At 49.9% G+C, this 17,208-nt stretch overlaps 1 protein-coding gene across 1 annotated transcript; it reads left to right on the forward strand.

Annotated features, from left to right (window-relative positions):
- Positions 1 to 5: 5 nt before the first annotated feature.
- On the forward strand, positions 6 to 14,892 carry LOC102994791 (NUMB like endocytic adaptor protein; the record flags this gene model as incomplete). Its single annotated transcript, XM_028484382.1, has 7 exons — positions 6 to 1,017; positions 4,610 to 4,694; positions 6,835 to 6,974; positions 8,450 to 8,524; positions 8,614 to 8,688; positions 9,640 to 9,780; positions 14,703 to 14,892. Coding segments are annotated over exons 1-7 (730 nt in total), but the record flags the coding sequence as incomplete, so codon positions are not given.
- Between the last annotated feature and the right edge of the window lie 2,316 nt (positions 14,893 to 17,208).

The raw sequence follows: 17,208 nt of genomic DNA on the forward strand, positions 1-17,208 counted from the left end.
CCCTCCTACCCTGTTGTCTGAAAGCCCCAGTCCTGACTGGGCCATCTGTTGCGGGGACCCTCCTTCTCCCCTTTCCCTATCCCCCACCCTGCCCCTTCCGCACGTGCTGACCACCTGCTCCGAAGGCTGTGGCAGCTGAGAAGGCCTCCCACCCCCACCCCCCCCCCCACCCCCGGCTCCGCCACAACACACACACCACCTCCCAGCCTCCTGGCTCCCTCCACTCGGCTCCCAGCAACCTCGCTTTTGCTAATGGGCCTTAATGCCCCTGCCAGCTGCTTTGCCAAACCCACAGGATTGGGAGGGTGCGGGGGCACTTGGGTGGCCAGGACAGCTCCCCGGTCCCAGCCTGGCGCCCCCGCCCCCAAAGCTGAACCGATCGCGCACCAGGACGCCGGGGTCTGTTCATTCCCCCTCCTTTCCTGGCAAAAGTGCCTCGTCACCGCTTCTGCCCGCCCCCGCCGGGCTGGGAGAACCGTGGGGTTAGCTGGAAGATTTGGGGATGAGGGACCGCGAGGCGCCTCCCGAAGCAAATCTTTCGGACGCGGAACTTAAGGGGATCTGAGGTCAGGAGTCACGGAGGGGAAGGGAGCCCACGCCTGGATGGACCTAGGGGAACGTGTCAGCGAGATTCACGTGCGTGCTCAGTCCAGGACTGGCCAGTGGGCGTGGCGGGGCGGTGGCCACACCGGAGGAGGCGGAGTCGTGATTGCGTATAGGCGTGGCCTGCTGGTCAAGGGGCGGGGTCTCTTTGCATATCCAGCAGGCGGCGGGGCTGGGGCGGGGAGCCGAAGCGGGAGGGGCGCTCCCCCGCCCCTGGAACGGAATCCTCCCGGGAGCGGAGCAGGCTAGCGAGCTTGCATCCCGCACCATCCCCCGGCCCCCGGTCCCGGCCCGCGTCAGACCGAGCTGCCGCCGCCGCCACAGCAGCAGCAGCACTCGGGGATCCGGGCCCAGCCGGGGCCGCGGGAGGCGGGGGCGCCGGAGCCCTGGATGTCCCGCAGCGCGGCGGCCAGCGTGAGAAGGGCGGGAGAAGGGGGCTCGGGTGGGGGGCGGCGCCGCTGCTGATGTGGCGGAGGGTGGGAGGCGGCCGCGGCGCCCGGATGGAGAGAGGGTGCCAAGGCTGGGGAGGGTGGTCCTGGGTGGGGGTCCAGGAATCGGCTCCCCTCCAAGCCAGATCTTGGGAGACAGGGGTCTCGGGCACAGGCCTTGTCTTGCCAAGGCTCTGGAGATACGGATCCCAGACACAGACATCCCCCTCAAAAAAAATCAAGGACAGGGGGACAGATTCTAGGTACAACTCTCTAGGCAAGATTTTGGGGATGGGGTCTGGGACGCAACCTCCTTATCAAGTCAAGGCCTCTAAGAGGGGATTCCAGACCAGACGCAATCCTTACCCCTCCCGGCCTGAGGGGCTCTCTGAGCATAGTCACCCTCTAGGCAAGGTCTTGAGAATGGGGTCCCTGGGCCCCCACAGCTTCCCCACCAAGCCAAGGCCCGGGGGGATTCCTGGCACTGTCCGTCCCCAGGCCTCAGACGCGTCCGGGGCACAGCATCCCCCCATGCTTGGGCGGCGTCCCAGGAACAGCCCCTTCTCAAAACAAGGTCTCTGTGCCTGGGACTCTATCCCCCCCAAGCCTGAATAAAATAAGGGGAATTTCAGGCAACCCCACACACAAAAAGGCTTGGTCAAGGGTCCCAGGGCACAGGTCTCCTGGGCCACCCTCTTTGTCCCTGGGGCCGCCCAGCTGTCTGGGAGGGGCCCCACCCACAGACAATGCACCGCCTCCCCCTCCGGTTCTGGCCCCCCAGGCTCCAGGATTCAGGCTGGGCCAGGGGGCGGCTCCCTAGGGACCTGATGCAGCCCTGTCTGTCTGCAGCGTCTGCGGTGATGATGGCTTTGTGTGTGGTACCTGGGGGGAAGCCGGGAAGCAAGCGATGGGGAGGTGGCTAAGAGTGTGACCCTGTGTTTTGTGACTGTGGCTGCCTGTGTGTGTATGTGTGTGAGCTGCAGCTGGTGACTCTGAGGAATCATGTGTTTCGTGCTTGTGGTAGTGTCCGATAGCGTCTGTGATTGTGTCTCTGTATGTGACCCCAGCATTTGTGTGGCTGTGTATGTGTATATGACAGCTGCTCGCTCACTGTGCAGAACCCTATACTTTTCAGTCTGTCTGTGTTTGAGTGTGTGCATGGTTGTGACTATGTGGTTGTGTCTTTGATTATGTCTTTTGTGACCCCATGTGTGTACCTTGGTAACTCTAACGGGGTATGTGACAGTGTATCTGTTGAGTGTGGGGTTGGGCATGTGTGTGACTGACTGAAGATGTGGGTGGAGTTGTGACTATAAGTGGAGTTGTGTGTATGCCTCTGTGTCCATGTGCGACTGTCCTAATGACTTCGAATGTTTGTCTCCAACTGATTTTATATGTGTGTCACACATGTGCTTGTATGACACACAACTGTGCCTGCAACTTTAGGTGTATGACTGCCATTGTATATGAAGTCACATTGTGCTTATGTGACAGGTTGTGTGCTGGCACTGTGACTTGTACGTTTGCGGTTGTGTGTTCAAAGCCACATCTATGTGTGTGGCCGGGATTATATAAATGACTACATCTAGGTCTGAGTGTTGATACTGAGTGATTCTGTGCATTTATAGTTGTGTACCTGTGATTTGGGTTACATATTTGACTTGGAGTCTGAAACCCTGACAGACTATTAATAGTGGGTTATTTCATTGCATGTGACTCAAGCTATAGGTGTGTCTGTGTGTGGTGGCACTAGTGATTGTGTGTTTGTGGGGGGGGGATGTGTATGTGACTGTGGCTTCTGTATTTGTGTGTGACCTGCATGTCTGTGACGCTGGGTGACTCTATATACTTGTGTCTGTGTCATGGTCTGTAAGAGTGTGTCTGTAGCCGTGTGGCTGTTTGGGGTGGGTGGGTGTGTGTCCCTGTATGCGTGCTGGGCGGCTTATGTTTGAATCTGTGTGATGTGGTGATAGAGTGACTGTCTCCTGCCTCCACACATGAACTCTATCCGGAACTGTGTCTTCTGTGTAAACGCAGCTATAAATGCTCTGTCTGGGTCACTGTATTTCTAAGCACATACCTGACTGACTGCTTGTGTGTGTGTAATGGAAATCGTGTGCTGATGTCTCTGTGTGTGAGATATTGTGTGTCTCTCCACATGGGGGCTGTGATCGTATGTGGCCCCATGCTTGTCGGTGTGACTTACGTGTTTGCGGGAAGAGAAACTGCGTGTTTCTCTGTGATGGTCTGACATGGTACAGCTGGGGGTGGGATGGTGGGTGACTGTGAAATAGGTACCATGACCGTGATATATGGCTGGGTAACGTGGACACTCATGCTGTGGGACTTCGCATACATGACCGTTTCTGAAATGTGTATGGCTGTGACTCTGAGCCACTGACTGTCTGGCTGTGTCTGAGTGTGGCCGTCCTTGGGGAGAACTGTCTCTGGATGGTTGTATGCTTGTCCTGAGTTTGTGTGCCCATTTCTCTCTAATGCATGGGCCGTGGCCATCGGGGTCTGTGTGTGTGCTCGGGTATGGAGAACCATCCATATACATGTGGCTGATACCATGCCCAAATGTGTGCCTCTACGACTGGGATGCATGGCTGTGTGACAGTGTGTGACCAAAAAGGTGTGTTGGTGTGACTGATACAGTTGGGGTTGAGTGTCCTTGTGCAACTGAGTGCCGGTCGATGATTAAACACATGTGGCTGTGGCTGGGTGTGACTGGGTATGACCAGATGTGTGTCAGTATGTCTGCGTGCATCCCTGACCAGATGTCAACACACAGCAGGGGAGCTGTATGTGACAAGTGTGTGTGCCTCAGAGCTAATAGGTGACCTCCTGCGGGGTGTGATTCTACACGGGTGGGTCTGTAATGTGAGTATCTTGGTTGGGTGCCCGAGGAAACAACTGTCATTGGTTGGCCATGGGCTGCCCCAGTGGCTGTGCCCGGACCCAGCTCTTTGTATATGGCAGAGAAAAGAGAAGTGACAAAATATCGGTTACTGATATGACCAGACGTTTGTGGTAGTGCCTGGGCAGCCTGGGACCCTACATACCTGTGGACAAATGGTCTGTAGCAGACACTGTATGTCTGTGAACTTGGATATGTGGCCAGGTATTTACAGTGGCTGTGACTGTTGATGTGTTTCTGTGTGATCCAGTGTGTGTCGTTGTGGTTGTCTCTGTGTGTAATTGTGCAGAGCTGTGACCAGGTTCTAGGGACAATTGTGGACCAGAGTTGCATGTACACATGTGACTGTATGTGTGTGTGCAGCCCTGGACATATGTCTAGAGGACAGGCCACCCCCCTTCACACCATCCCCTTGGGTACAGACAGCCTCCTGAGGCCAGGACATCCCCAACAGATGCTCCCGAAACACACCTACTCGTTCCTGGGCCCTTGCAACCAGGTGGCTGATTGCCTTAGTAACAGTTGCTATGACAACCAGTGCTCTCATCAGAGATCCTGAGATGAGGGGGGCTTGGCTGATGTCCAAAGAGGGGGTGAGGTAGGGGACTGCGCCCTATCCCAAGCCAGCTTCTCAACTTTTCCTCCCTCCCCTGGGCAGGGCGGACCCAGGAGGCCAGAGCAGCATCTGCCCCCTGCCCCTTGTGGGGCCCTGGGGCCCCCTGAAACCTCCAGGACGGAGCCAGGTGAGTGGCCAGCTGGGGACAGGGCGAAGGCTGAGTGACTGGGTGGGTCTGCCTCACATAGCCAAAGGAACTGTCCCTGCGGTCACACAGGCTTAATCACACTCACAAGTGGACACCCCCAAACGACTTCCCGGCACACTCAGTGACCTCGTTCACAGACACACCCACCTAGGCTAGGTCTCACACACACACACACACACACACACACACACACACTTGGACATTCAGACACACACCAACATCCCCACACCCACAGGTTCACGGTCACACAAACATACAGACACAATCCTAGACAACAGCCAGACTCCCTCACAGGTGAGCACAGACACTCACCAGATACAGACTCAGGGACTCTCAAGGGATGCAGTCTTATACAGTCTCCCCAACAACACACACAGACCCACACTTTGCAGACAACAGCCGCACTTTCACAAGCAGACACAGCCTCACAGACAGCACCCCTGTGCTCATGCCTTCACAAACAGCTACACTTTTGCACACAGTCTCACAAATAACACTCAGCACTCTCATAGACAACAGCCACATTTTCACACCATCACACCCTCACAAATAACACTCACAAATACACTCTCAAAGATGACAACCTCATGTCCTCACACACCCTCACAGATGCACAGTTGCATACAGACACACCCCCAGAACAACACTCATGGACCCACATTCTCTGCAGCAACACCCACCTTATCTGACCCAGACACACCCTCACAAACAACAGACACAGACACACAGTCTCACCACCAACAGCTGCACTCTTGGACAGATGTGGTATCTTGGGTAACTCTCACAGACACACACTGTCATGGGCAGTGGCCATCAAAGACAATAGCCACATCTTCGCACAGACACACAGCTTCAAAGACAACAGTCATGGACACACCCTTTCAAAGACAACAGCTTCATGCTCAAACACAGACCCATCCTCACAGGCAACATTCCCTGACACAACCACCACTCTCACACATAGCTACTCTTCAGCCACAAGCTTCGGGGACCTACACTCACAGACGATAGCCACACTCTTGGACACAGACATCCCCTCACAGACAGCATTCACAGACACACACTCTCATCAACAACCATTCTCAGACCTGCGTCCTTCCGTACAGCCTTCAGCTCTATACACACTCACAGACAATAGGTGCATGCTTAGAACTAGACACCCTCACACACAACACTCAGGAACACACCAGGGAATTCCCTGGTGGTCCAGTGGTTGGGACTCCACGCTTTCACTACCGAGGGCACGGGTTCGATCCCTGGTCAGGGAACTAAGATCCTGCGAGCCGCGCACTGAGGCCAAAAAAAAAAAAAAAAAAGGAACACACCAGCTGCACACTTGCTTGCACACACAGGCAGAGTCTCATCTGTTGGTGCTCTGTCCTAGGTGTCCCCTCACACTCCTCCTGGGACTCAGTATGGCTTCTCAGTCAGCAAAGGCTGTCTGAGTGACTGGCCACCACCTCCATCCCTACCTCTGACATCGCAGGTGCACGCCTCCCCAGGGGCCTCTGCCTTGGAACAGACACATTTGTCAGAGGGGCTGTATCTCAGAGTTGCAGAGACCCACCCCTGTCCCCAACACCCTCTGAACCGCAATCCCTGGACCTTCTGAGTCCCCCACATCGGACCCATGCAAGTCTCAACTCCTGTGCCCTCTGACCACCTCGTCCCCTGACCTTGTACCCCTAAAACCCCTCACCTCGTGACCCCTGACTGCTATGCCCTCTAACCCCAATGTCCTCCACTGCCTTAACTTCCCATTCCCATTACTTTGGATCAACATGCCTCTTGACTGTCACATCCCGAATCTCCAGACCCCTAAAAGCTGTGACTCACGACGCACGCATCCCAGACCTCCCTGCCTCTTAGCCCCATGTCTTCTGAATCCCCACTGTCGACTCTCCCGCTCCCCTGCCTTCCAGTTGCCCCCTTTGTCGGTATCCCCTAACTGCTGCTACTCCATGTTCCCCGGATGTCATGTCCTCTGACCCAGTGACCCTCTAACCCTGTAGCCCTACTACCATGTTATCTGACCCCTTGCTCCCTGAGCCCTATTTCCCCCCACCTTGAGCCCCATGCCTCTGACCCTTGACTCGCACCCCCGTCTTCTTGTCAGCAGACGGGGCGGGCACTATGAACAAGCTACGCCAGAGCCTGCGGCGGCGGAAACCAGCCTACGTGCCTGAGGCATCGCGCCCACACCAATGGCAGGCGGACGAGGACGCGGTGCGCAAGGGCACGTGCAGCTTCCCGGTCAGGGTGAGTGGGCGGGGCTCGTCTGGGCGGGGCTTCCGGGGTGTGCGAGCTGTTGGCTGTGCGCGTGCGTGTCCAGCGTCTGTTGTCCGTTGCCCGGTGAGGCGGCTGAGACCCAGGAGACTTCACAGCCCCGAAGAACTGCGGATCCTGCAGAAGCAGGACCGCACGGCCCGAGTCCCTTAAAGTTGGGTTTAGAAACCAAGACCCATTCTCTTGTGCCAGGAAAATATTACCTGGGGTGGGGTGGGGGGGCGTCCCGCCTGGAGTCACGCTATTCTGTGGGAGCTCACAGTTTCCAGGGGGGCACTGGCAGGTCACAAAAATTCTGTAGCATTTGCAAAGCCCTCTGCTGTTAAGTGCGTTCTGGTTTAGACCACCACGACCCTTTACAGCACACACGAAAATTTATAAGGGAGACAGCAGGATTCAGGTTCAACTCTCCCTCCACTCATTCCCTTCCTGGTTGGGTGACAACAGACGATGTTCACAGCGCCCCCCCTCCCACCTTGTTTTCCCTTCCCCTAGAAGCGGACCTTGCGAGGGAGGGGCTGTTGGGAGGTGCAGGAAATGCTGGTGAGAGTGAGGAAGGGAAGGCAGCCAGTAAAGGGTGTCTTACTCAACTATAGCTGTGAGCAACTGAGCTTGATGCCACTAGGGAACTGTGGGAAATCGAGCCATCCCACCCACGGGGTGAGGGAGCTGGGGCGTGTGTACCCCAGCTCGTATCAGTCATTGCCTGGGGCCCGTCCTCAGGCACAGATGCAGACGCTGGCACTCAGAAGGACACCAGGGTTGTGTTAAAGGCCAAGGATAGAGGCAGGGTGGGAATCATTACTCCATGCTGTGCTTCAGTTTTCTCACCTGTATATCTGGGATAAGAATGGGGTACCCAGACTTCCCTGGCAGTCCAGTGGTTAAGACTTTGTGCTTCCACTGCAGGGGGGCATGGGTTCCATCCCTGGCCGGGGAACTAAGATCCCACAAGCCATGCAGCGTGGCCAAAAAAATAAAAATAAAAGGCCCCCACCTTGCAAAGTTGAGGTAAAGAGTAAATGAGGTTTTTGGGTTTTTTTTTACATCTTTATTGGCGTATAATTGCTTTACAATGGTGTGTTAGTTTCTGCTGTATAACAAAGTGAATCAGCTATACATACACACACGTTCCCATATCTCCTCCCTCTTGCGTCTCCCTCCCCCCCACCTTCCCTAGGTGGTCACAAAGCACCGAGCTGATCTCCCTGTGCTATGCGGCTGCTTCCCACTAGCTATCTATTTTACGTGTGGTAGTGTATATATGTCCATGACACTCTCTGAAAAAAAAAAAGGTCCCCACCTTGCAAAGTTGAGATAAAGAGTAAATGAGTTGATTCATGTGATGTGCTTAGGACACTGCGTGATGCCTCGCAGCGGCACAGTGGCCACTAGGAATGACTGATGACTGTGCTTGTTTCATGTTCTCCCACCCCCTTCGCACCAAGTACCTGGGCCACGTGGAGGTGGAGGAGTCCCGGGGGATGCACGTGTGTGAAGATGCTGTGAAGAAGTTGAAGGCGGTGAGTGAGAGGCTGGAGGAGGGAGGGGGCAAGGTCAGAGCAGAAGAGCCAGCCCTGACCACACCCTCTGTCCTCCTCCTCCACTCCAGATGGGCCGGAAGTCTGTGAAGTCTGTCCTGTGGGTGTCAGCCGATGGGCTCCGGGTGGTGGATGACAAGACCAAGGTAGGGGGCCCGTGGGCCTGGGAGTGGGCACCAGTGGGCCCCTCTCCTCACCCTGCTCGAATGGGGCTAGGGACGCCTTCTCACCCACCTCTAGAATGTCCCTCCCTCAGGGACCTTCTAGACTCAGCCGTGTGTTCCTGTAACATGTTGGCACCTCTCACAGTCATAATTCAGGATTGAGTCCTGTGGCTATTTGTGAACTGGCATGGATAGTGGGTGAGAGCACAGACCGTAGAGCAGCGACCTCAGCTCGCATCCCAGCTCACCCACTTACCAGCTGGGTGACCCTGGGCATGAGGGGTGTGAGATTTAACCCTTCCGTGCCTCACTTGCCTCATCTGCAAAAATGGGGATAAAAATGGACCCAACCATTAAATGGGAAAGTATATGCAAATAGTTTAAAACTATGCCTGGTACAGCAGAAGTGTTCCGATCAACGAATGTTAGCTGTTATGTGCTTATTGTCCGTCTACCTGGCCAGATGGGAGCATCATGGGCTGGGATCGGGTATCTGTTTGCTCACCATTGAATTCCCTGCCCCTAGCACAGAGACTGCCCAAGGAGACATCCAGTGCATGAAGACAGTTAGGTTAATGACTGAACAGGATTGACACCCTCCAGCAAGCTTTGCCTGACTCCCGTCCAACTTGGGTCAGGCACCTCTTCTTGCTCCCGAAAGCCCCTGAGCCTCCCCGATCCCAGCCCTGAGCCCTCTGCCTGTGCCTCCCTCATTACAGCGTGGCTGTGACTCTGGCCAGTCTCCATCTGGTGATGAGTCTGATTCCCGCACTAAACTGGGAGCCCCATGTGAGCAGGGCCCACAGCTGTTTCAACAAGTGCAGGATCCCCACCCTGTTCAGGACAGGATATAGAGCAGACACAAAGGGAATATTAAGCGAATACATGAAAGACAGTACACATGCCTTTCCTGGCCTCCCTGGTGCCTCCCAGGACCTGCTGGTAGACCAAACCATCGAAAAGGTCTCCTTCTGTGCTCCTGACCGCAACCTGGACAAGGCTTTCTCCTATATCTGCCGTGACGGGACCACCCGCCGCTGGATCTGCCACTGTTTCCTGGCGCTCAAGGACTCCGTGAGTATCACCAAAGCCCAAAGCCAGCTGACTGTCTCCCATGCCCTGGTGTCCCACGCCCAACCCCAGCCCGCTGTGTGGTGTCAGGCGAGTCGCTCATCTTACCTCTCCTCTCCGTGACCTCATCTGGAAAAGGGAGTGTATTCACAGCCCCTAACTTAGAGGCTTATTGTGAGACTTGAGGGGGTTGATACAGAGTATTTGGAACAATGCCTGGCATATAGGAAGCACTCAGGAAAACATTAGTTCTCAACATCCTCCTTGTTATCAATAGTTCTTCATGTTTCTCTAACTTTTCTCATTGAGGAGCGTATACATACAGTAACATGCGCAGATGGCCCAGGCACAGCTCCGTGAATTTTTGCTTATTTTTAAACCTCACCCAAGTCAAGCTGTAGTTTCCTGCCCCCAGCAGCCCCCTTGGGCCCTTCTGAAACAACACCTCCCAGGGTACCCACTCTTCCTTCAGAGTCGATTCATTTTGCCTGTGGTTCTTTATATTTTTGGGGGGAGGGGGGCGTCAAGATCCCCTCTGAGAATCTGATGAAAGAGACAAATGGACTGTCTTCTGAGAAGCATTCTCACAGGATTCTGAGGCTTGTGACAGAAAACCCTCAGATACCAGTGATTTCGGTGAAATAGAAATTTGTGTTTCATGTGAAAGACATCCCTAGGCAGGCAGCACAGCGTTGGTGTGACTCCTCTCCACTCAAGGGCCATGGCTCCTTTTATCTTGTTGCTATGCTGGAGTATGGCTTCCACTCCATGATCCAAGATGAATGTGCGCGCTCCAGCCTTCACATCTTCATCCCAACTACATAAAGGAGGGAGGCATGAAGAGGGGCACACCCTCTGCTTTTGGGGAGGTGTGTATTGACCTTTTGTGACCTATTGGCCATTTGTGACCAGCTTCTTTCACTTAGCATAATGTTTTCAAGGTTCATCCATGTCGTAGCATCGTATCAGTACTTACTCCCTTTATATGGCTGAATAATATTCGTATGGATATACCACATTTTGGATATACCATACTTTGCTTATTTATTCATCCATTGATGGACATTGGGTTGTTTCCACCTTTTGGCTATTATGAATAGTGCTTCTCTGGACATTTATATGCAAGTATTTGTTTGAATACCTGTTTTTAATTCTTCTGGGTATATACCTAGGAGTGGAATCGCTGGGTCATATAGTATGTTTAAGTTTTTGAGTAATTGCCAAGTTGTTTTCCTTGGTGGCGACACCATTTTACATTCCCACTTGCAATGTATGAGGGTTCCAATTTCTCCACATCCTTGCCAACACTTTTTAAAAATCTAGCCATCCTGTAGGTGTGAGTGGTATCTCGTTGTGGTTTTGACTTGTATGTCGCTAATGACTAATGATGTTGAGCATCTTTTCCTGTGCTTATTGGCCATTTGTATATCTTTTCCAGAGAAATATCTATTCAAATCCTTTACTCATTTTTAATTGGCTTGTTTGTCTTTTTACCATTAAGTTGTAAGAGCTCTTTATATATTCTTGCCAAATCCAAGTTTGTGGAGATTTACCTCATGTCTCATTCTAAGAGTTTTATAGTTTTAGCTCTTATATTTAGGTCTCTGATACATTTTGAGTTAATTTTTGTAAATGGTGTGAGGTAAGAGTCCACCTTCATTTTTTTTTCATGTGCATACTGTATCCAGTTGTTCTAGCACCATTTGATAAAGAGACTATTCTTCCTTCATTGAATGGTCTTGGCACCTTATTGAAAATCAATTGACCATAGATGTGTGGGTCTATGTCTGAGCTCTCAGTTATATTTCGTTGGTCTATATGTCTCTCCTTATGCTAGTATCACACTGTTTTGTTTTTGGTTTTGTTTTTTTTATTTATTTGTTTTAGGCTGCGTTGGGTCTTCGTTGCTGCGCGCGGGCTTTCTGTGGTTGCGGTGAGCCGGGGCTACTCTTCGTTGCGGTGCGCAGGCTTCTCATTGCGGTGGCTTCTCTTGCTGCGGAGCACGGGCTCTAGGCGCATGGGCTTCAGTAGTTGCGGCACGCTGGCTCAGTAGTTATGGCGCACAGGCTTAGTTGCTCCACGGCATGTGGGATCTTCCCAGACCAAGGCTTGAACCCGTGTCCTCTGCATTGGCAGGCGGATTCTTAACCACTGAGCCACCAGGGAAGTCCCGTATCACCAGGGAAGTCCCCTGTTTGGATTACTTTAGCTTTGGAGTAAATTTTTAAATTGGAAAGTGTGAGTTATTTTATTTTATTCTTTTTCAAAATTGTTTTGGCTGTCCTGGGTCCCTTGCAATTCCATATAAATTTCAGGGTCAGCTTTTCCATTTATGCAAGAGACCATTGGGATTTTGAAAGGGATTGAATTCAATCTGCAGAAGACTTTGGGAAATATTGCCCTCTTAGCAATATTAGTCTTCCAATCAATGAACACGGGATGTACTTCCATTTATTTAGGTCTTCTTCAATTTCTTTCAACAGTGTTGTGTAGTTTTCAATGTGTATGTCTTTTACTTCCTTGGTTAAATTTATTCCCAACCATTTTATTATTTTAGAGGTATTATAAATGGAATTGTCTTAATTTCATTTTTGGATTGTTTGATGTTTGTGTATATAGATATAACTGATTTTTTTGTGTGTTGATTTTGTATCCTGCAACTTTGCTGAATTTATTTATTTGCACTAACTGTGGACCCTTCTTGATGTTCAACATATACGATCATGCCATCTGCAAACAGAGGTAATTTTACTTCTCTCTTTCCAACATGGATGCCTTTTATTTCTTTTTCTTGTCCAGTTACTCTGCCTAGAACTTCCAATAGAGTGTTGAATAGAAATGATGAAAATGGCATTCTTGTCTTGTTCCCGATCTTAGGGAAAAGCTTTGTCTTTTACCATTGAGGATAATGTTAACTGTGAGTTTTTCTTTTTTTAATAAATTTATTTATTTATTTATATTTTATTTTTGGCTGCGTTGGGTCTTTGTTGCTGCGCCCGGGCTTTCTCTAGTTGCGGCGAGCGGGGGCTCCTCTTCGTTGTGGTGCACAGGCTTCTCATTGCGGTGGCTTCTCTTGTTGTGGAGCACAGGCTTCAGTAGTTGTGGCACGCGGGCTCAGTAGTTGTGGCCCATGGGCTCTAGAGCGCAGGCTCAGTAGTTGTGGTACACGGGCTCAGTTGCTCCGCAGCATGTGGGATCTTCTCAGACCAGGACTCGAACCCATGTCCCCTGCACTGGCAGGCGGATTCTTAACCACTGCGCCACCAGGGAAGTCCTGTGAGTTTTTCACAAATGTCCTTTATAAGGTTGAGGAAGTTCCCTTCTATTCCAACTCTGTTGAGTGTTTTATCATGAGAGGGTGCTGGATTTTGTCAAATGCTTTTTCTGTGAGAATCGAGATGATCATGTAGGGTTTTTTCTTCATTCTATTAATGTGGTTGATTGATTTTCATATGTTAAACCAACCTTGCATTCCTGGAATAAATCTCACTTGATTCTTTTAATATTCTGCTGGGTTCAGATTGCTAGCATTTTGTTGAGGATTTTTGTCCCCAAGTTTAACTTTAAGAGGTGGCTGAGCATCTTGTTTAGGGAACAGAAGTCCGACATACCTCATTAGAATCCCAATTCTGCCACTCACTTGTTATAATGGGCATGTTGACTGAACCTTAATTTCTTCATCTGTCAAATGGGTTCATAAGATTGTCCACCTCCTGGCACTGTTGTGAGGATTCCATAAAAGGATGCAAATCAGGGCTCAGCCCGGGGCTAGACAAGATTTCTGCTGACACATATGTGAGTTTCCCTGTGCCTGGCTTTGTGCTGCATGCCTTGCATATATTTGTTCACCTAATTCCTGCAACAACCCTGTGAAGTGGGTGCTGTTAGAGCCCCCATTTTACAAATGAGGAGCCTTGGGTACTGGGAAGTGATTTTCTTGAGATCACATAGCTGGGAAGTGGGAAGCCAGCATCAATCCCAGGCTCTCTGGCCTTGGCGTCTCTCCAGTAGGCACTCAAGAAACAGGGGTTGTTGTTTTTACCCCCAATACTTTACTACAAAATATTTTCAAGCATGCAGCAAAGTCGAAAGACTTGTACAGTCACCTGGACACCCCCCGCCCAGATCCTGCCATTAACATTTGTCTGGGCTTACTTTAACACTTATCTCCCCATCTTATTTTTTGATGCATTTCAAAGTCACAGACATCAGAATACTTCCCCCAGACACTTCAGCATGCGTACCATTAAGTAGAATTCATATTTGTTTCCAGCTCTTTTTCTTTCGAAGCGAAATACATGCTGACCACAAACCTTAAGTGTACATTTGCTGGGTTTTGACAACTGTATACACGTGTATAACCCAACCCCCCCCATCAAGATCTAGAACATTGCCACCACCCCAGACTGTCCCCTCATGCCCCTTCTCAGTCAGTGCCTGTGCCCACCCCTAAGAAACAACCACTGTTCTGATGTTTTCACCATAGATTAGTTTTGCCCATTCTGTAACTTCCTATAAGTGGAGCCATCCAGGGACTTCCCTGGCAGTCCAGTGGTTAAGACTTCACCTTCCAATGCCGGGGAGTGTGGGTTTGATCCCTGGTTGGGGAGTTGGGATCCCGCATGCCTTGCGGCCAAAAAACCAAAACATAAAACAGAGGCAATATTGTAGCAAATTCAATAAAGACTTTTTAAAAAATGGTCCATATCAAAAAAAAATCTTAAGAAAAAAAAAACATGGAGCCATACAGTATTACACTCTTGTCTCTGGCTTTTGTCCCTCATTTTGCAGATGTGCACTGAGGCCCAGAGAGGTGAAGGGACTCATCCGGAGTCACCCAGCATCCAGCTGCTGGACCCCGGGGCTCCTGGCGTCCGGTCTGCACTGCACAACGTCGCTAATCCTGCCCCAACCTCTTCCCACAGGGCGAGAGGCTGAGCCACGCAGTGGGGTGTGCGTTTGCGGCCTGCCTAGAGCGGAAACAGCGGCGGGAGAAGGAGTGCGGAGTCACGGCTGCCTTTGACGCCAGCCGCACCAGCTTCGCCCGGGAGGGCTCCTTCCGCCTGTCCGGGGGTGGGCGGCCGGCTGAGCGAGAGGCTGCCGACAAAAAGAAAGGTGGGCACTGCCCGGAGGGCGGGGCGGGGCTGGGCACCGAATGGTCCCAGGGTGGGGCCAAGGAATCCAGACTGGGGGGAGAGCTGCAGAGGTACAGGGGCTCTACAGTTTACAAAGCAAAAAGGAAACGCACACACACACAAAACCCAAAACAACAAAATTTTTTTAAATTAATTTATTTTATTTTTGGCTGTGTTGGGTCTTCATTGCTGTGCACCGGCTTTCCCCTAGTTGCGGAAAGTGGGGGCTACTCTTCCTTGTGGTGCGCGGGCTTCTCATTGCAGTGGCTTCTCTTGTTGCGGAGCACAGGCTCTAGGTGCATGGGCTTCAGTAGTTGTGGCTCGTGGGCTCTAGAGCACAGGCTCAGTAGTTGTGGCACATGGGCTCAGTAGTTGTGGCACACGGGCTCAGTAGTTGTGGCTTGCAGGCTTTAGAGCGCAGGCTCAGTAGTTGTGGCGCACGGGCTTTGTTGCTCTGTGGCATGTGGGATCTTCCTGGACCAGGGCTCGAACCCGTGTCCCCTTATTGGCAGGCGGATTCTTAACCACTGCACCACCAGGGAAGCCCACCCCCCAAATTTTTTTAAGTAAAAAATACAAAGCAAAGCACCAACCACAAGTTTGGTTACAGTTTATAAAGCGTACTTCAGTTTAAGGAGTCCTCTGGGCAATATTCTGTTGGCCACAAATCCCAGCAAAGCTCACCGAGAGCTTTATTATCTGCTAACCCAGGGAGGTTCCCAGGCTTTTCAAACTGTGTATCTACCCTGTTAATGGGTTGTGAAGTCAGCTTGCTGGGTTGTGGTTAGCATTTTAAGAAATGACATGGAAAAAAATAGAAACTATCAGAGTAATTGAATGTAGTAAGGGTAAGTATAGTTCAATGATACTTTTATGTCAGTATATCTGTGTGTGTGTGTGTGTGTGTGTGTGTGTATGGAACGGGTTACCATGTGAACGGTATTTCTTATTCTGGGTTGCCGTCATGAAAGTTTGAAAAATACCTGGTAAACTCTAACATTCTAGGTCAAAGGCAAATAGTTTATAAGTTCTCAAACTGTGGCTTTTAAATATACGTGTATTATGTGCTGAGTCAAAATGTAATTTTTATTTTACTTTTTTTTACTGTTTCTAGTTTTTAAATTTTTGGAAAACACTGCTTAGAATTTACAAAGAATCCTGAATTGGGATTCCGGATAAAGGAGACTGAAGAGATTTGACAAATATGAATAAATGTAATGTGTGATCCTGAATTGAATCCTGGATATTGTATATATAGATATATATTCAACATTCAATTCAATATATATATATTGAATATATGTATATAAAATATATACATTGAAAAAAATATATATATATATATGAACATCCATAAAGGACATGAGTAGATCAGTTGGGGAAATTAGAATATGGACTGTAGACTAGCTAACAGTATCATATCCACGTTAAATTTCCCAAGTAAGAAATTGTCCTGTGGTTCAGTAGAAGGCTGTCCTTGTTCTTAGGTACATGCTGAAGGTTTTAGGGTTGGGTAAGCTGTCTGCAGCTTACTCTTTTTTTTTTTCCTTGTTGTTTATCTATTTTCTATATAGTAGTGTGCATCCGTTAGTCCCAAACTCCTAATTTATCCCCTCTCCCTTTTCCCCTTTGGTAACCATAAATTTGTTTTCTATGCCTGTGAGTCTATTTCTGTTTTGTGAATAAGTTCATTTGTATCTTTTTTTTAGATTCCACATATAAGTGATATCACATGATGTTTGTCTTTCTCTGTCTGACTTACTTCACTTAGTATGATAATCTCCACGTCCATCCATGTTGTTGCAAAGGGCATTATTTCATCCCTTTTTATGGCTGGGTAGTATTCCGTTGTATATATATTACCACATCTTCTTTATCCATTCATCTATTGATGGACATTTAGGTTGTTTCCATGTCTTGGCTACTGTATGCAACTTACTCTTAAATCATACTGAAAAAAGATTATGGAAGGAGAGACAGATCAAATACTGTAACAAGTTAACACAAGAGAACATGTGTGCTCCTTGGTCCATTATTACATCTTTTCTGTAAGTTTAAAATATTTCTAGCTAAAAAGTTAGGAAAACAAGTTTTTATCACTTGCTAGAATATTAGAGTTTACAACATAAGTTTTTCTTGGTAAACCATGTGACCATTTACAAACCTCTTGACAAAGTTAAGGAGTTCTTCACAGCTTACAAAATATTTTGCTGTTTACATCATCTATTAGAATTTACAAAGAATTTTATCATTGGTAAAGCAGATTACAAAGTATAGTTAACAGAGGGCCTAAGTA

This window comes from Physeter macrocephalus, unplaced genomic scaffold (assembly GCF_002837175.3).
Source record: "Physeter macrocephalus isolate SW-GA unplaced genomic scaffold, ASM283717v5 random_193, whole genome shotgun sequence".
Taxonomy (NCBI): Eukaryota; Metazoa; Chordata; class Mammalia; order Artiodactyla; family Physeteridae; genus Physeter; species Physeter macrocephalus.